Raw genomic sequence first — 20,347 nt, forward strand, 5'->3', positions numbered from 1 at the left:
TAACCTGGAATAAAAGACCATTAGTCAGGTGCAGTTACAACGAGGCTAAGAGGTCTTGAAAATATACTCGCACAGAAGGAGGAGTTACTCTCCTGGGTAAAACGTGTTTTTTAAATGCTCCCGAACTGAGGTTGAAATTCTTATAGTAAACGTGTGTTTTCTCCAAAATTTTAGTTTTACAGATTTTGCGCTATTCTAGAACACTCTTAGTTTTCAACTAAGTTTTTTAAGCTTAATTTTGATTTTTGTGTGATCTCAAATTCTCTCAATCTGATATACTTTTATTGATACAATGAACGCGATTTCGAGAAACGGTGATATGTAGTTGTTATAGTGCAGTCGGTAATATGTGAGACTGCTACTCTGGGGGTCGATAGTTTAAACCCTTGTTGGGTACCCGCCCTTTTGTGGACATGAAAAATTCTAATCAACCCATGCCGCCTGTTTTTCGAGAGCAGTTCTTGCAACGCTGAGTCCTTTTATGTTCCTGTATGTGTGAGAGACGAGAAATGCGAATCCTATATATTAAATGCGTGAGCTCTAAAGCGGTACGAACATTTTGCAAGTGTAAAGGGCCTCTCGAAACGCTTAATTAGGAGCCGCATTGAGCAGCATGGTTAACGAACATATCGAGAGAGGTCAATCACCTAAAAAGCTCAAAGTGGATGGGTGAGAACCTAACCTGTAATAAAAGACCATTAGTCAGGTGCAGTTACAACAAGGCTAAGAGGGCTTGAAAACATACTCGCACAGAAGGAGGAGTTACTCTCCTGGGTAGAACTTGTTTTTTAAATGCTCCCGAACTGAGGTTGAAATTCCTATAGTAAACGTGTGTTTTCTGCAAAAATTTAGTTTTACAGATTCGGCGCTATTCTAGAACACTCTTAGTTTTCAACTAAGTTTTTTAAGCTTAATTTTGATTTTTGTGTGATCTCAAATTCTCTCAATCTGATATCCTTTTATTGATACAATGAACGGGATTTCGAGAAACGGTGATATGTAGTTGTTATAGTGCAGTTGGTAATATGTGAGACTGCTACTCTGGGGGTCGATGGTTCGAACCCTTGTTCGGTACCCGCCCTTTTGTGGACATGAAAATTTCTAATCAACCCTTGCCGCCTGTTTTTCGAGAGCAATTCTTGCAACGCTGAGTCGTTTTATGTTCCTGTATGTGTGACAGACGAGAAATGCTATTCCTATATATTAAACGCGTGAGCTCTAAAGCGGTACAAACACTTTGCAAGTGTAATGGGCCTCTCGAAACGCTTGTTTAGGAGCCGCATTGAGCAGCATGGTTAACGAACATATCGAGAGAGGTCAATCACCTAAAAAGCTCAAAGTGGATGGGTGAGAACTTAACCTGGAATAAAAGACCATTAGTCAGGTGCAGTTACAACGAGGCTAAGAGGGCTTGAAAATATACTCGCACAGAAGGAGGAGTTACCCTCCTGGGTAAAACGTGTTTTTTAAATGCTCCCGAACTGAGGTTGAAATTCTTATAGTAAACGTGTGTTTTCTCCAAAATTTTAGTTTTACAGATTTTGCGCTATTCTAGAACACTCTTAGTTTTCAACTAAGTTTTTTAAGCTTAATTTTGATTTTTGTGTGATCTCAAATTCTCTCAATCTGATATACTTTTATTGATACAATGAACGCGATTTCGAGAAACGGTGATATGTAGTTGTTATAGTGCAGTCGGTAATATGTGAGACTGCTACTCTGGGGGTCGATAGTTTAAACCCTTGTTGGGTACCCGCCCTTTTGTGGACATGAAAAATTCTAATCAACCCATGCCGCCTGTTTTTCGAGAGCAGTTCTTGCAACGCTGAGTCCTTTTATGTTCCTGTATGTGTGAGAGACGAGAAATGCGAATCCTATATATTAAACGCGTGAGCTCTAAAGCGGTACGAACATTTTGCAAGTGTAAAGGGCCTCTCGAAACGCTTAATTAGGAGCCGCATTGAGCAGCATGGTTAACGAACATATCGAGAGAGGTCAATCACCTAAAAAGCTCAAAGTGGATGGGTGAGAACCTAACCTGTAATAAAAGACCATTAGTCAGGTGCAGTTACAACAAGGCTAAGAGGGCTTGAAAATATACTCGCACAGAAGGAGGAGTTACTCTCCTGGGTAGAACTTGTTTTTTAAATGCTCCCGAACTGAGGTTGAAATTCCTATAGTAAACGTGTGTTTTCTGCAAAAATTTAGTTTTACAGATTCGGCGCTATTCTAGAACACTTTTAGCTTTCCACTATGTTTTTTACGCATAATTTTGGTTTTTATGATCTCAAATGCTCTCAATCTGAAATACTTTTATTGATACAATAAACGCAATTTTGAGAAACGGTGATATGAAGTTGTTATAGTGCAGTTGGTAATATGTACGACTGCAACTCTGAGGGTCGAGAGTTCAAACCCGTGTTGGGTACCCTGGCTTTTGTGAACATGAAAACTTCTAATCAACCCACGCCGCCTGTTTTTCGAGAGCAGTTCTACCGACGCTGAGTCGATTTATGTTCCTGTGTGTTTGAGGGATGAGAAATGCCAATCCTATGTATGAAACGCGTGAGCTCTAAGATGGGACAAAACTTTTGCATTTTTAAGTGAACTCTCCGAGCGCATTTTTAAGAGCCGCATTGAGCAGCATGGTTAAGAGATCATACCGAAAGAGGTCAATGACCTAAAATACTCAATGTAGATGGGTGAGATCCGAACTTGGGACGAAAGACTGTTAGTCAGGTGCAGTTACCAAGAAGTTAAAAGGGCTTGAACATATGCTCGCTTGGAAGGAGAGGTTACTCTCCTGGGTACAACGTGTTTTTTAAATGCTCCCGAACTAAAGTTGAAGTTCTTATTGTAATTGTGTGTTTTCTGCAAAAATTTAGTTTTACAGATTCTGCACTATTCTAGAACACTCTTAGCTTTCAACTACAATTTTTACGCTTAATTTCGATTTTTGTGTGATCTCAAATGCTCTCAATCTGAATTATTTTTATTGATACAATAAACAAGATTTTGAGAAGCGGGTACATGTAGTTGTTACAGTGCAGTTGGTAATATGTACGACTGCTACTCTGAGGGTCGAGAGTTTAAACCCGTGTTGGGTACCCTACCTTTTGTGGACATGAAAATCTCTAATCAACCCATGCCGCCTGTTTTTCGAGAGCAGTTTTTGCGAAGCTGAGTCGTTTTATGTTCCTGTGTGTTTGATGGATGAGAAATGCTAATCCTATATATTATACGCGTGAGCTCTAAGATGGGACAAAATTTTTCCATTTTTAAGGGGCCTCCAGGAGCTTATGTTTAAAAGCCGCATTGAGCAGCATGGTTAAGTGAACATATCGATAGATGTCAATGACCTAAAAGACTTAATGTAGATGGGTGAGATCCGAAAATGGGACGAAAGACTGTTAGTCAGGTGCAGTTACCATGAGGCCTAGAGGGCTTGAGCATATGCTCGCTTAGAAGGAGAAGTTACTCTCCTGGGTACGTGTTCTTTAAATGCTCCCGAACTAAATTTGGAGTTCTTATAGTAATTGTGTGTTTTCTGCAAAATTATAGTTTAACAGATTCTGCGCTACTCTAGAACACTCTTAGCTTTCAACTAAGTTTTTTACGTATAATTTTGTTTTTTAGTGATCTCAAATGCTCTCAATCTGAAATACTTTTATTGATACAATAAACGCGATTTTGAGAAACGGGGGTATGTAGTTCTTTTAGTGCAGTTGGTAATATGTCGGACTGCTACTCGGAGGGTTGATAGTTCGAATCAGTGCTTGTAAGCCTCCCTTTTGTGGACATGAAAATTTCTAATCAACCCATGCCGCCTGTTTTTCGAGAGCAGTTCTTGCGACGCTGAGTCATTTTATGTTCCTGTGTGTTTGAGGGATGAGAAATGCTAATCCTATATATTAAACGCTTGAGCTCTCAGATGGAACAAAATTTTTGCTTTTTTAAGGGCCTCTCAAAGCGCATGTTTAAGAGCCCCATTAGGAGAACTTTCAACTAAAGTTTACACGCTTTACTTTTTGGTTTTGTGTGATCTCAAATGCTCTCAATCTGAAATATGTTGAATGATACGATAAAAGTGATTGTAAGAAACGTTGGTATGTAGTCGTTATAGTGCAGTTTGTAAGATGGAGGACTGCCACTCTGAAGGTCGAAGGTTCGAATCCGTGTCGGATAACCTCATTTTTGTAGACATATAAATTTCTAATCAACACCATGCCCCCTGTTGTTCGAGAGCACTTCTTGCGACGCTGAGTCGTTTTATGTTCCTGTGTTTGTGTTTGGGGGATGAAAATACTAATATAATATATTAAAATTAACTCGCGCTCGAACGCAATGGTTAACTACGCTCCTGACTTCACATGTTTTAACGATCCTTAAACTTGCAGCCTATACAGCCATGCTTAAGTGCCTGATCTGCAAATTCTTTGTTGCTCTTTAGCCGTACAGCTTAGCAAAAATAGCGAGACAAAAAATCAATTGACCAAAATCTTGCCTATGTAGCCACCACCGATAGACAACAGCAACAGGCGTCGGTAGCTCAAAAGAATAGATCTGTAGATGTGAAGAGAGGGGAATGGGTTCGAGCCCGAGTAGGGGAGGAAAAGTTTTCATAATGTACGGGGATGAAAAATGTACGCGGAGTTGGTTGTCTTTTTTCACTTCTTCATTTGTTTGCTTTTATTTTTTACTTATATCTTCGTTTCCTTCTTTCTCTTAGCCTTCATCTTTTATATCTTTCTCCATTTCTTTCTCTTCCTTTTATCTAATATATTAAATGTAAGTCGAAATTGAGCGCATTGATTAACAGCGCTCCTATCGTCATATGTTTTAACAATCCTTAAACATGCAACCTACACGACCATTCTTAAGCGCCTGATCTGCAAATGTTTTTTACTCATTAAGCATACAGCTTGGCAAAAACAATCGAGACCAAAAGGCCATTGACCAAAGTTTTGAGTATGAAGCCACTTCTTTAGACAACAGCAACAGGCGTCGGTAGTACAAGGGATTAGAAATGTGGCTGTGAAGAGAGGGTCAAGGATTCGATCCCTAGTAGGTGCGAAAAAGGATGCATAGTGTACTGGGATAAAAAATGGGGAAATGAGTTTCCCTTACCCTTCATTTTTTGCTTTTATTTGTTACTTGTTTATAGTAATTATCAGTCGCAATTGAGCACAATGGTCAACAGCACTCCTATCGCAATGTGTTTTAGGGGTCCTTAATGATGCATCCTAGCGTAATAAATGCGTTTTGAGACGCGCTTTACCATCATTTTTAAGCTCCTATTACGCACATTTTTTTCGCACTCATTAGGCATGCGGTATAGCAAAGAAGCAAGTCACAAACGCCATTGTCCAGAAATTTGCTGTAGAAAGACAAGTGCAATATGTATAGATAGCTTAGGTGGTGAGACCTATGGTTGTTGAGCGAGGGGCATGGGTTCCAGATCGAGTTGGTGCGAAACAGAAACCTTTACGAAACCTTCTTTTGAAACTTCCAATCTTGTAAATGATTTTCTTATGATTTTACGTGCCCGCTAGTAACATTGAAGTGTCTCATTTTCAGGACCCTAGTTTTCAAAAACATAACGCCCTGTTCAGAAACCGAAGCGTACTGACTATTTTGTGTCCAAGAAAAGCAATAGAAGGCCAAGAAAAGGTCGGTGAAAGGAGTAGAGCTCGGATCCTAATCCTATTGAAAATTTATTTGTAATTTTGAGGAAGCAGTTACCAAAACATAGATTTCGAGGCATCAATTACGAAAACAGACAATTACGAAAACAAGCAGCAAACACGAAAGCAGACATAAAATTTGAAATCAAAATGCAATTTTTGATGTTTGAAATGCTTTTTAAAAAATCTTTCGTTTTACGTAGCTTTTTGGTACCATAGTGTACCGAAGGCTGCCCTATTGAACCTTGTTTGGTTGCCACCAAAATATAACAAACTATAACGCTAAATATAACAGCCTTATGACGTACTAGCCTAAGTAGAGAAAAAAATGTGAGCCTAGTCTTCCAAAACTTCTATTTCTCCTATGGCGAAACACATCTCGCAACATGAAGCGTAAGAAGCCGACTTTTAAACCAACTTTTGTGTAAAATTTCAAACGGGTTCTCTAAAATAATAAGAAAAAAGATTCTTCATGCCCTTGACTCTATTTCAAACTAGGTTTCAGACAACTCTCTATGGATGTCCAAAACTTCAGATTTAAGCTACATGTCGACATTTTTTAAATATTTCAAGAATTTCTCCGTTTCTTTGCAAATATCGGAAAAATCTAATATCAATTTTAATATACACAAAACTAATATCAATTTTAAAACAAAAACACTGCAAACCGCAAATTATTTACGTTGAACGTATTATAAAAAATAATAGGATATAAAAAACATTCAGAAAGGTTTACTGAAATTGTCAAATTTTATAGAATTGATACTGTAAGTCCAAGGTGACTATTTTCGTGCCTAGCATCAAATGCTACTAGCCTCAAAATAAAATTGTTTTTCAAGATTCAGGAAAGCGTTTATTCTAGGGGAAACCGTAAATGTAATCTTCAGGCAACAAGGCAACAAAGACGGCCAAAAATTGAAATAAGTTCGTTTTTTTCCTTGAAAACCTTGAAACCGTTAACAAACAGTTACTGTTCTAAAACAAAAATTTTTTTGAAAAAGAAACAAAAACGAGAAGAAAACAAAACAAATTAAAAAAATTTTACTTACTGTTTTCAATGATTTCACGTCTCCTTTCATCAATTGCAACCAATTCCACAAAAAAGATTTTTGCTGTTTTCACAAGATAAAGTTTTCAAAAAGAGAGTCCAATTAAAGCAGAAGCGACAGTAAACTCAACACAAGTTCTAAAAAGATCCTAGCTCGTCGACAACTTTTGTAGTTTTGGAGCAATTTGGACACCAAGACAGTTAAGCAGGGATTGATGCTGCATCTCTCAAAAATTTATGTTTTATCCAATTTCAATTGAGTACGATCATTATCACGTTCTTCGAAAAAAAAAACAACAAAGAGGTCTTGTTTTGGTAAAAATACTATATTAAATGCAATCATTGACAATGGCTCGATCCAAACTACCTTTGAAACTATGTTTATTTTTTTCTTTGGATTCACTTGAGTTTAGTTTGCATCAACTATCTCGAAACAAAAATTTTCAGTTTCGTCTTAATATTGATTAGATTGCTTTGAGTGTGATTGATGCTTAAGTATTTTTAAACTCTTGGAGTCTTTGCGTTGAGATTATTAGAGTGAAAAGGCAAACATTTGAATCGGCTCGAGAAAAAAATGTTTCTTTCTTTGTAAATTTTGGGCAAGACATTTGCTCTAGAAAAAAACATTGCAGAGAAATTGTTAAATAGAAACAACGCACAAAATTACAAAAACGAACCAAAAAGACAATTTTAACCTACGTACTCCTATAATGCATTTAGGGTACTGCTAAGGTTAATTCAGGTAATGAAAACCCAGATTATGGCAGAATTCTCGAGAGAATCATTCTATTTAGAGTTAAGGAAAAAGATATTTGACCTCAGTTAAGTTGAAATAACGAGCAGTTGACAGCGTTTTTAGTGAACAGAAAATTAATTCCTTTTACCCTCGAATAGCTGTTACGGTATTTTTACGCAATTCAAGCTAGCTAACGTAGGTAAAGGCTACGCTGAAATGTCATTCAAGCGGGGAAAGTCTTTGCTAGAGTAAGAGGCTAGAGCATTTTATGGGAAGTCAAATTCGCATTCGCTTTACCGTTATCCCAAATTAGTAAAGGTGAACCTATTAGATAAAAAATAGGCTATGAAAAATATGCAGATAGGGCTACTGAAATTCTCAAATTGTATAGAATTGATACTATAGGTTCAAGGTGATTATTTTCGTGCCTAGCATCAAATGCTACTAGCCTCATAATAAAATTGTTTTTCAAGATTCAGGAAAGCGATTATTCTAGGGGAAACCGTAAATGTAATCTTCAGGCAACAAGGCAACAAAGCGGGCCAAAATTTGAAATAAGTTCATTTTCTTCCTTGAAAACCTTGAAACAGTTAACAGACAGTTAATGTTCTAAAACAAAATTTTTTTTGAAAAAGAAACGAAAACGAGAAAACAAAACAAAAAAATTTTACTTACTGTGTTCAATGATTTCACGTCTCCTTTCATCACACGCAACCAATTCCACAAAAAAGAATTTTGCTATTTTCACAAGATAAAATTTTCAAAGTGTCCAGTTAAAGCAGAAGCCGCAGTAACCTCATTCAACCCCAGTTTCAAAGAGACCCTAGCTCGTCGAAAACTTTTGCAGTTCTTGAGCAATTCGGACACCAAGACAGTTAAGCAGGGATTGAAGCTGCATCTCTCACAAACTTTTTTTTATCCAATTTCAATTGATTACGATCATTATCACATATCACGTTCTTCGAAAGAAAACAACAAAGAGGTCTTGTTTTGGTAAAAACACTATATTAAATGCAGTCATTGATCAATGACTCGATGCAAACTACCTTTGAAACTATGTTGATTTTCTTTCTTTGGATTCACTTTAGTTTAGTTTGCATCAACTATCTCGAAACAAAAATTTTCATCAGTTTCGTCTTAATATTCACCAGAATACTTTGAGTGTGATGTTGATTAAGTATTTTTAAACTCTTGGAGTCTTTGCGTTGCGATTATTAGAGTAAAAATGTAAACATCAGAATCCGCTCGAAAAAACAAGTTTCCGTTCTTTGTAAGTTTTGAACAAGAGAGTTGCTCTATAAAAACATTGAAGAGAAATGGTTCAATAGAAACAACGCACAAAATTACAAAAACGAACCAAAAAGACGATTTCACCTTACGTACTCCTATAATGCATTTTAGGTACAGCTAAGGTTCATTCAGGTAATGAAAATCCAAATTAAGGCAGAACTCTCCAGAATCTCATTTTTACTAGAGTTAAGGAAAAATTTTACTTGACCTCAGTTGTGAAATAACGAGCAGTTGACAGCGTTTTTTAGTGATCAGAAAATTAAGAAAGAAAATTACCATCGAATAACTGCTAAGGTATTTTTACGCAGTTCAAGGAAGTTAACATGGGTAAAGGTTAAGCTGAGATGTTTTTCAAGCGGGGAAAGTCTTCGCTAGTGTAAGAGGTTAGAGCATTTTATGGGAAGTTAAATTCACTTTACCGTTAGGTTTTTAGAGTAAATTTACTTATCTTGTATTTAGCTTGAGACACATTCAGTCCCTCGAGATACCCTCAATTTTGGGAGCTTGTTACAATAAACGTACCTGCTCTCCAACGAGTGTTCGGATACATATGGCTTCATGTGAATTTTGGCAGTGACTGAGAATGTTTTGCTGTTCGAGCCAGTGTCCAAGTGGAGCCCAGCAACAGTTCCATCAGTAGCCAGATTCATATCCCTCTCCTCGCGATGACCCTGGACCAAATTTCGGATTCCTTTCATAATCAAATAGAAACAGTCATGTCTGAGAAGTTGAAAGTACGTCTGAAGGTACTCGTCCAAAGATGAGTAGGGACCCTGGATTCGAACTGGTTTCAAGTTCAACAGCAGCTCGCTTTCGTTTTCTATGAACAGATGCAATTCACCCGCTGTGGGAGCCAAGCTCAGGTCCGAATTGGGATTAGTTTGCCCTGAGCTGATACCGTACAAGTGTCTGGTCTTGTATACATTTTCAAACTTGGCATTTTGGGCCATTAATTGTTCGCATTTTTCCGAGTACTCTGGCAACAACCGGTTAAGAAGACTTAAAATATTCAAAAGTCTACCAGCTGGAATCACTGAGGAGTTGTCGTAACTGCCCAGGAATCGTGACAACAGACTATCATGTGTGAAGAATTTATTGGCAGCCATAAATGACAGCAATTCTTTGGTTGTTGTGTCGCCTAAATGAGCTTCCGCAAAATCCAGCAAAACTAAAATGGCTCTGAGAATATTCTCAACTCTTACACCAGCAAATGTTGCATAACGCAGTAATGCTGTAACAATTGCTTTTGTGGGGCTATCTACTGCAAAATGCTGCGCAATTGTGCTCATGCCCTCAGATTGTTGGTCAGATTTCGTCTTAGCAAAAAATGTAACTGTTTCTAGAGCAATAAAATTGATAGACGTTGGCTTGCGACCCTTTTCATCGAAGTTGAACTTCTTAAGGAACGCTTTTGATACGGGTGGGTTGAAATTAGGATTGTTTCGGTATAACTGGACAGTTTGCGGGTCAAAAAAGGCTGTTAATACATCGCCTTCGATAAGTTGGTTACCCAAACTGAACAAATTCCTTAGCTCAAGTTTGCACAGTTTACTTTTAAAGCAACTCTGGTCGATTTTAGAAGTGTCAACAGTTACAAAGCAGTAGGACTTCCCCTTCGGAATTGACTGAACTTCGGCTTCGCAAGTTAAGTAGTTCGTCAACTTGGTGGAATCGTTCAAATTTAAGTCACTCTTGATGGAGTGGAACATTTCCTCTTCATCTCTCGACCGTCGAACTACAAATTCCTTCAGCTCAACGTTTTTTCTTTCTTCGCATACCTGAACAGAACATATAACTTCATCTGATTTGCTTAACAGCGTTCGTGATAGTCCACTAATCCATGATGCGTTGTGTTTTCGCATTTCGAATTCCAGCGTGGAGTTGATTCCCGATTCCTCAAAGATATGCAACGCTTTCTGATGTTGGTCCACAGACTTGTCAAGATGCAACGTCAGTTGTCCGGTTCCATCTTTCTTAACTCGCTCAATTCTCGCTGGGATATTTGCAACTGTCTCAAACTCAGGCTCATTTTTGTTGTTGTTTTCATCTGCTATTACCACACTCACATGTTCACTCTGATCCATCAGTTTCAGGTGTTCGAGCGCAAACATCACCTGACTTGGTTTTCCCCTTTTTCCTCCCCGCTTGCCCCCGCCAACGTGATTCCACTCACCCACCATTCTCGTCACTCAATGCCGGATTGTTCGCAGAGCCTATCAAATGTTCAGTTGTGTTAAAATGATTATCAATGATAAGTAATATATAATGTGATTAAAACAATAGTTAAAATATTGCTATCATTACGCGTTGTGCATACTGCATTTTTTCCTAGTTAATATTTTGTTCTACTGAATCTTGATATCTTTCCCAAAAAGCAATCTCAGGATAGATGCAGAGAAGTAATTGTCAATTAAAGCTTAAATTAATTAACTAAAACGAACGTTTTCGAACATTGCATTCATCGTCAGGTTTAAAAATTGAATGAAATCATTTACAAAGTATATAAATTTGTCTTTGACTATAATTCTAAGAAATGAGTTAAGATAACATCAAATTTTTGAAATTATTTACAGTTAAAATCACATTTACATTTTATTTACACTTTTTACACTAAAATCAATTCATTTTTTATTCCAGATGTTATGAAAATCCCGGGTATAATGCTTTCTATTCCTGAAAAAGGGATTTTACTTTCATTCCTATCTGTTTTTATTTTTTTACTTTTTGGGGTTGACAAAATTTCGAATTAACATGTACCAGAATATTTTTTGGATTTCAAAAGTCAAATTTTTGTATTTGAACTAGCACTTCAATGTCAATTCCCACCCCCGATACCCATCGCGCGTATTTAATTGCGGTTTCAGTTTTTTGATGTAGATCGCTTCTATCGTCATTAGTTTTTCAGCCCCGCGACATGCATCAAGAATCTCCCATTTTACGTTATGCGTTGTACCACAACATTCAACAAGGTGTTGTCCAACAGCGGAATCCTTCTTTTGATGCTCTGAAATTCTAGTGGTAACATGTCGGCTGGTTTGGCCAACATAGATGGAACTGCATCCATTACATGTAACTTTATATACCACATGGGATTTCAGATTCTTATCAAAAGGTGATTTCAGGGTGGGCAAGCAAGATCTTAGCTTTCTTGTTGTGAAAATGATTTAAATATCACACAATTTTTTCAGTCTACTTGCAAAATTTTGCGTGATATTTCCTCTGTATTGAACAAAAAACCAAGGTTAAGGCTCCCTATTGTTAAAACTTTTAACTTTTTTATGATGTTGATCATTTTGGGGTTGTTTTGCTGTGACCTTTTCCTTCGTGAATATTTCATCCAACGTCTCATTAACAATACTGGAGGACCACTCCGTTGGGTATTGATTTTCAGTCCAGATCTCTTGATTTTTCTTAAGAGCTACATCAAAGGATTGCCAGTCACTGGTCGCATTAAAAATCCTATGCACAGTCCCTTGAATCACACATCTCTTATGTTGCAACGGTGCACAGCTACGTAAATTTAGGATTATGCCGGTATCGGTTGATTTTTGATACCAATAACAGCTTATTTTTCTATCTTCGTTTAGGTTTATGTTTAGATCTAGGAATGCCAGGTCTCCACTTCCGTTTGGTGTCTCAAAAGTGAATTGTAAGTTCTTGTGAAGAGAATTTGCATACTCAAGGTAATCTAGAGGGTTCCTCTTTACCATGCACACTATGTCATCCACATACCTCTTGAATAACTTCAATTCCAGTGTGTCCTCTTTTCTACCTTTTTCTGCACAATAGGAACAGATCCAAACAATGTCCTGCATGGTCTGATATTCTGTGTCTGTGATACTTTGGCATTTTGCATTAAACCAGTTTTTGCATGATTTGCACTCGACTCCTTTCCCTCGGAAAGTAACGCGTCCGTTACAGTCAATGCATACAACCTTTGTGTCAGGAGTTTTGATCTCCCCTCCCCTTTTTTGGTTTCTGCAAAAATTTTTCACAGGATTTCATCCACAAATTTGCCAAAATTACCGCCAGAGAAGCACCCATTGCTAAACCGTTCAATTGAGTGCACCACATTTTTTATTACACTTACAGTGAATATTCATTACGGCTAGTCTCAAAAGGCTCTTCATAGCTGACCTCGGAATCTCAGGTACCTCGTCACTGGAGTACAGTTTTTAAGCGCAATTTCAATTGCCTCCTCAACCGTTACATTGGTGTACAAGCTTTTTACATCGAGAGATCCCATTAGCTCATCTTCATCCAATTTGGTAGCCTCTAGAGCTGCTCTGGCGTCTTTCGAGTTAGTCTCAATATTTGCACCTGGTAACTTCCAAAAAAAGGGAGAGAAAAATTTATTGAGGTTCTCGTAACTGCTACCGGGTACTGACAGAACAGGTCCAAGCGGCGTACCAATTTTATGTACCTTGGCAAGTCCATAAAGCGTGGCCGGTTGCAATCCAGTTGTCCTGAGCCTGTGATAAATCTTTTCACTTATCTTTCCCTGTTTCATTAAGTGATCCAAACTGCTATTTATCAGTTTATCCGTTCTTATTGTTAGATCATCACTTTCTCCATTACGAGGCTCAAACTGACTGGAGCTCAGGATTTCATTTAGCTTATCCGAGTATGTTGTCTGTTTCATAACACTAAAACCGCAACCTTTATGAAAAGGTACAGCTAGAAGTTTTTGATCTTTCAAAAAATCATTAGCTTTTTTAACCCCTCTATCCATTGGTGTCTCACGTACATTCTTGGCGTACCATTTGGCAGACGATTCTATTTCACATAACTTTTCACCATCAGTGTTGTTCTCCCTTAACTCACGAACTAATCTGTCTACATCCGCAAGGAAGTGCACTTCATTAAATTTGTCCCTGACTGGATGCTTTGGACCTAACGATAAAACGTCCAGGACAAATTTCGGCAGTTCAACACCGTCCAGTGTAACAACACTATTATGAGATCCATTCCGCAAAGGCCTGTCTTGTCTCTCAGACAGCTTCACTAACTTGTCATTAAGTCTTTTACGAATCAATTCGGAATGATCTCTCATTTCCTTTCTAATGCTGTACACAATTGAAAGTAATAGTTCTTTTTTCACCTCTTTCCTGAGAATGCCCCTATCCTCTCCAAGTTTTTCCTCGAACAATCTACGGCCTTGTTCCGCACGACTTATTTCTTTCCTTAAGAGCTTAAGCTGAAAGCTGTGCACCGCTTGATCTGAAAAAACTTCGTTTTTGGGAATTCGGAACCTCAATAAATCCGGAATGATATTGTTATTACAGTTTTTCAAAAAATCTAATCGATATTTACAGTTTAACAGTTTATTTGAAGATTTTACATAGTTTAGGAATTGTTTTAGGGAGTTGGTGTGCCTGAGAATGTATCTGAGCCATGGTTGTGGTAGAATGTCACACATCACGCAAGCTCGCTCAAGGACAGCTGGCAATGAAGCCCTATTGTTCAGGAGCTACACTCTTGTTTTGTGACCTTTCTGACAGTCTTAGCTTTGCTCTCGCCTTCCTCTGTCGTTTTCCGAGATTCTTCCCTTTTCTTTTTTGAGCAGAGCTTTCAGTTTTCCTTGATAGCGCAGGACAATGTCCAAATGATTTGATCTCACGTACCTGTTACTGGTGGAGCACTCTGTATTCTCCCAGCTGTTTTTCCCCTTCCGTTTCGATATCAGGTGCTTTGTCACCCTCAGAACCAGTATCCCAGTGCTCAACAACTCTTTGAAAATATCAGGGGTTCCCGTGCGCTGACAGTATACCAGCGCTTTAAACTTGTTGATATTCGTGGTCAAGTAATTTGTTTGCTCTTGTACACTACTTGGTCTGTAGTTATTCGATTTGTGGCTTGAGATACTGTTGTTTATTAGATAAAGCCACACAACAATGTTGGTCCTTGTGCTCAATCTGCCCTTGACCAGAAGATTCTGTGCGTTTTTCAACCGATTCTTTGTATTGGGGTTGAAAGAAAGTCCAGGTACTTTTATTATGAAACCAATCTCAAGATAGTTGCCCAGGATGTTTACCATTTGATGAGACCAACTGAGTACAAATGTGGTCAAAGAAACAAACCTTGGGCAGCCAGAACAGGCTTAGTTTTGACGCTCAGCGGTAAAATGCCAAAAAAAATTTGCAACCACAATTAGTGCTACAACAGTTTTCGCAAGCTGATGAAATGTTTATAGAGCACGTCAAAAAATGGTGGGAAATGAAAGCCTGTGCTTCAAATTGTAAAAGATCAGATAGCTCAAAGGACGACAACGAAGCTACAAAGAACAGCAACCTTCGACGGTGAGCCTTACGAAGTTGGTATGTTATGGAACGATAATGCGAGTCATTTGCCTAATATTTTTTTCTCAGCAATGGGTCAGTTTAAATCACTAGAAAAGGGATTTGAAAAAGACCTAGAGTTGAACGACAGATACGAGGAGACAATCAAGACCGATCATGCAAAAGGATTTGTCAGAGAACTCGCACTAGTAGAAATAGAAAGTACGGCCAAGTGTCCCCAGTGGTACTTGCCACACCATCCAGCAGCAAAGCCTCACAAGCCGAAAAAAGTGAGAAGGGTTTGCAATGCTGCTGCCAAGTATACTGGAATTTCATTGAATGACAAATTAATGCCAGGTCCTGATCTTTTGAACAGCTTACTCGGAATAAAATTCAGATTTCGAGAAAGTTTCATCGCGATGACAATGGATATCGAGTTCAAGTTTCTCCAGGTGGCTGTTGCAAAAGACGAATGCAAATTCATCAAATTTCACAGGCAACCTAACCCAACTCAAACAGTTGATGTGTATGAGTATAAGAGACATGTTTTTGGGGCAAGAAGTTCTCCTACTTGTGTGAAATATGCACTACGAAAGGCAGCAGAAGATAGCAAAAATCATTACCCAAAAGCGTTAGAATTTGAACGAAGTAATTTTTAAATGGACGACTTCATTATGTCCGTGCCGTCTGAGCCAGAAGCTATAAGTGTTTTTGAGGAAATAATTAGTTGCCTCAAAGAAAAAGGATTCGAATTTAAGAAATGGATTTGTATTCCTAAGCGTATTATGAGTCAAATCCCGATAAAACTTCAATCAGACGCAATAATAAAAAACAATTGAGCTAAAACCTCTCAATTCGCCAACCTTGGTACTGAAATGGAATGTGGAGAGCGTTTCGCTGGAAATTTCCAGAGGGCAACAAAAAGAAATCCCAGCAGTTTTTGATCAACTAGGTTTGTTTGCACCTTATACAATGGGAATTAGGATTCTTCTCAAGACAGTTTGCAAGCAAGCAGGACAAGAGTGGGAAAAATTTTGCAAGACGAAGATGTTGTAGTTTTGATGCATGGGCAGAAGAACTGAACCTAGTCAAAGAGTTTTCTTTACGGCGTCAGTAATTCGCCAAGAGCTGTTCAAATTATGAATTACACGTGTTCGCTGACGCCTCGCTCGACGTAATGTGCATGGTTGCCTACCTTTGAAACCAAAATGACATCGACAATTAGTTGTCTTTTGTCATCGGAAAACGCGGCCCCGATGAAACAACTGTCTATTCCTAGACTTGAGCTTCAAGCAGCTCTGTATGCAGTGCGCTTAAGGCACCTTATCAGTTCTAACCATGACATGAGGACTGAAACTCTCTATAACTGGACAGACTCAGTAACAGTGCTTCATTGGTAACATGCAGCAAATAAGAAGCAAACAGTTTTTGTTGCAAATTGTGATGCCGAAATACTGGAAACGTCAACAATTGAGTGGAAATCCGTAAATGGAAAATTAAACCCTGCAGATAGCTGCAAACGTGGGACAACGGTCAATGGATTACTGTGCCGACTTGATTGAAGTCAGATAGCTCAGATTGGCCAGTACAACCAGAAGTTGTCGAGCCTGGAGAAAACGAAACAGAAGAAGCCTCTCTGTCGGCAGAGTCGAATCCGCACAGTAGCAGCATACTCGACTGGTCACGATACAGCAAATTCAATCAGTTAATAAATTTAATTGAAAAAAGTTTACGGTTTAGCAAACTAAGCGTTTGACTCTGTCTGATCAGCATAGGTTGGCGGAAAAAAAGTTTTTAAAATGATACAAACAGACGCTTTTCAGTCCGAACAAGCGATAAATCAAACAGTAGTGCCAAACTCCAAATTAAAAAAATCAGCGCCGTTCATAGGCAGTGAGGGTTTAATGCGAGCCAAAGGCAGGTCCAAGCAATCAGAATTACCTTTTGACCAAAAACACCCAATTAGCTTGCCGTTTAATCACATAGCAGTTCAACTGTTTGTTGAACAAGAACATAAAGCGAATAATCACGAAGGCATTGAGTACGTAAGAAGTGTGATTCAACAGAAAAACTGGGTTATTGGCCTAAAATATCTGTTACAAAGAAATAAGTTAAATTGTGATCTATGTCGAAAACGAGACATAGGAATTTTTCAACCTCAGATGGCAGATTTACCTATTGAGCGAACTTTGAGCCATATTTATCCATTTGAGAACACAGGCGTTGATTATTTTGGGCCTCTGGAAATGAAGTTACTTCGAAGGAGTCTCAAGAGATAGGTATGTTTGTTCAGCAGTTTATCTCCTAGAGCAATACATTTAGAGGTTGCTCACTCTCGATACTGAATCGTGCCTGGCAGCAATTAATAGATTCATTGCAAGACGCGGCAAGCCAAACACGCGTGATTAGAGACAATGACAGTATTTTTCTTGGGTCGGCTACAGAACTAAAGGAGCAATTAGCGTCGTGGAATAAACGAATGATTGAAGAAAAATTAGCCCTCAAAGACATAACATGGAAATTGAATCCACCTGCAGCCCCTCACTTTGGTGGTGCATGAGAATGTTCGGTTAAATGTTGCAAGCTAGCCATGTTTGCAATTCTTGAAGGCAGATCGTTAACGGACGAAATCTTGAGTACAACAATGTGTCTAGTCGAACAGACATTAAACGCCCGTCCTTTAACGCCTGTGAGTGATGATCCAAACGACTTGGAAGCACTTACTTCAAATCATTTTCTCTTGGGTCGATCAAACATTGCTATTCTTTGCTTAACATCAGCGGAATGCTACACTGATTTACGCAGAAACCTCCGAACAGCTCAAGCTTACAGTAATATGATATATGATTTGGCAACGCTGGATGAAAGAACATTTAGCTCAGAAACAAACGCGAAACAAATGGAGTAAAAATTAGCAACCAACTTTGTCAGTGGGTGAGGTATTATGGATGGTGGAGGAGGATACCAAGAAAAGTGATTACCAAATGGCGCGCGTTGTAGAAATACATCCAGGAAAAGATGACATTTTACGTTCAGTCACTGTGAAAACTGCGAAAACAACTTATAAACGGCCCGTTGTTAAATTAGCGCCAATTCTGTCGAAAGATGGTTTTTGAGCCAAGCCCTAAACAGGGACAGCCATTTTGGCGCTCATGATTAAAGGAGGAAAACCATAAGCTTGTGAGCTTTTGAAACATTAATTTTAAAAAATTTAGTTTTTGTGTTATTTTAAGTCCCCCCTGTTTATTTCTCATTCATTGCAGTTTCTTGAGTTTTGTATCGTTGTATAGCATGGAATATTGCCTCCACGCTGATTTTTCTTGTTCATCAAATTTAATATTGGTTATCGAGATAATCATATTTCTCTTTAAAAAATTTATATGACACATTTGAGATAACTTAAGTTCATAAAGTCTGTTAAGTTTATATTTCCAAATGTCAAGCAGTAAAAAAATTATCTGAAATCAACGGATGCTAATAAAGAGCAATATCAATTTATATAAAGATTCCTTATATTAAGATTCCTTATAAAGATATACTTATATGGTACCCGTATAGCCTTATAATAGCAAATATTTGTGTAAACTTGTTTAGAGCTTACTCTCAACTGTTGTAGAGAAAGGTTGCTTGAAGTTTTCAATAGATTCTACTCCAGTTTTTCCATTTCTTGAGCCTAGCATTAGCTCATAGAATTTAACACAGTTAATAAAACTTTGAAAGATTGAACCAAAAATTCTTCAGGTTAAAATTTTGTTTGCGTTCCCCATTTTTAGTTAGGAAGTTTTTTCTAACAAAACTCTGTTACGATTGATTGATAAGACCCTTACAAAGGACTGTACTTCGAGAAAATTTCAGATTTCATTTCATAGTTTGAGAAATAACAGGAAATAGTGGACGACCAGGTCCGGTTTAAAGGGTCGATAAATAATAGTTATTGATCAGCCGTTACATTAATTGTCATAATCGACCGGCATGCGGGGAAGATCGGTGGAAGGGGCCTCACTACTATCCACTAAAAACTACAATATAATGGCACATTAAAGGATTTTAATCAAATATTAAACCGAAGTTTGAATGGTTCTAATATCCTGCATTTGATGTCTGGGAGGGTACACCCCGGAGACAAGAATTTTCGAATCGTATTTCGACAACTTCACTCCGGGCATGATTCGATGAATTTAAACGTTACTGCAATAACGCTTTTAATACTAAATTCTCATTAATTTATTTTGAAATTTTTTTCGGCTATACTTTTGACGTCTTGCCGACTATTTTTGACGTTGTTTAGGACCGTTTTTTGACTGCCAAGAATTTGAATCAAAATTTCAAGCCTTGACCAAGACATGCTCAAGACTGATAGGTGGGAAAAGTGACATGATCATAGCTCTGATCATAGCTAATTGCAAGTCTAATATCAGTACTGATTCAGAGCTATCATCATGTGACTTGCCAAGTACTGATATTGACTTGCCGTTGGGTCCGGGTAGCAGATTGCTTTTAAATTGAAGCGTAAAAATGGCGCAACCGAATTATTCTACTAAATAATAAACTTACCGTTTTCAACTCTCTCTCGTTTATTCGACGACGAATGTTAAATTTTGTAACTGATTGGTTTCGATAATATGGCTTCAAATTACAATCAAAGAATATGAATTTGCTGCTTAAAAGCTTCACAAGTAGTTGTATCTATATGCAATATCATGTTATCTAAGCTTAGATTATTCGCAGTGTAGTACGTACAGCTTTACAAATCTGCCAAAAAGCTTTGCCAAAGAGCAAAAAAGAGCAACAAGCATTTGTTTTGCATATTTCTGAGAAATACTGCTTACATGTATTCTTAAATGCTTTCAAATTGAGCAGTTAGATGCGCTGTTCATTTGTAATGCGCATATATTATTCCTGCTTTTTTCTGGGGCGTCTTACAAAAATAGCACAATATGTAAAAAGATCTTTTCTGTTATTGTAAATGCCGTGTTTAATAGAAACGGCTGCAATAATGACGCGCAGTAAACTTTTGAAAATAGGGTATAAACGTTAATTAAACTTTAACAGACAAAGAATAATGCGTGTTTCAAGTTTTTATTGGAGCTTATCTTTCATAGGAATAGCTTTATGACACTGATCCTTCTTTGATACCCGCGGAAACGAAATACGTCCAATCGTCAACCGGTGCCGGAATTATTATCACTAAAGGACTTATTGTTTTTAAGGACCCAAAAGTACATATCGTTCATCTTAAGGTTGCCGTAAGGATTTAACCTTCGATCAGAAAATGGCATTTAACTTTCCGTGCAAGAAATAATTTTGGTGA

General features: G+C 37.9%; 2 protein-coding genes across 2 annotated transcripts in view; one reads left to right on the forward strand and one right to left on the reverse strand.

Moving 5' to 3' along the window:
* The window catches only part of LOC142344706 (uncharacterized), a 38,996-nt gene extending 19,142 nt beyond the window's left edge, over positions 1-19,854 (reverse strand). Inside the window, exons 1-2 of the mRNA XM_075396577.1 lie at positions 19,591-19,854; positions 9,281-10,971 (exon numbers count right to left, since the gene is read on the reverse strand). Of these exons, the coding sequence (XP_075252692.1) occupies positions 9,281-10,938 (1,658 nt within the window). The 5' untranslated portion in view covers positions 10,939-10,971; positions 19,591-19,854. The remainder of the gene's footprint in view (positions 1-9,280; positions 10,972-19,590) is intronic.
* On the forward strand, positions 15,129-16,745 carry LOC142345042 (uncharacterized). Its single transcript, XM_075397125.1, has 2 exons — positions 15,129-15,667; positions 16,601-16,745. Exons 1-2 carry the CDS (start codon positions 15,129-15,131, stop codon positions 16,743-16,745), a joined length of 684 nt encoding a protein of 227 aa, XP_075253240.1.
* Positions 19,855-20,347: the final 493 nt, after the last annotated feature.

This window comes from Convolutriloba macropyga, chromosome 8, assembly GCF_964194025.1.
Source record: "Convolutriloba macropyga chromosome 8, txConMacr16.3, whole genome shotgun sequence".
Classification (NCBI taxonomy): Eukaryota; Metazoa; Xenacoelomorpha; order Acoela; family Convolutidae; genus Convolutriloba; species Convolutriloba macropyga.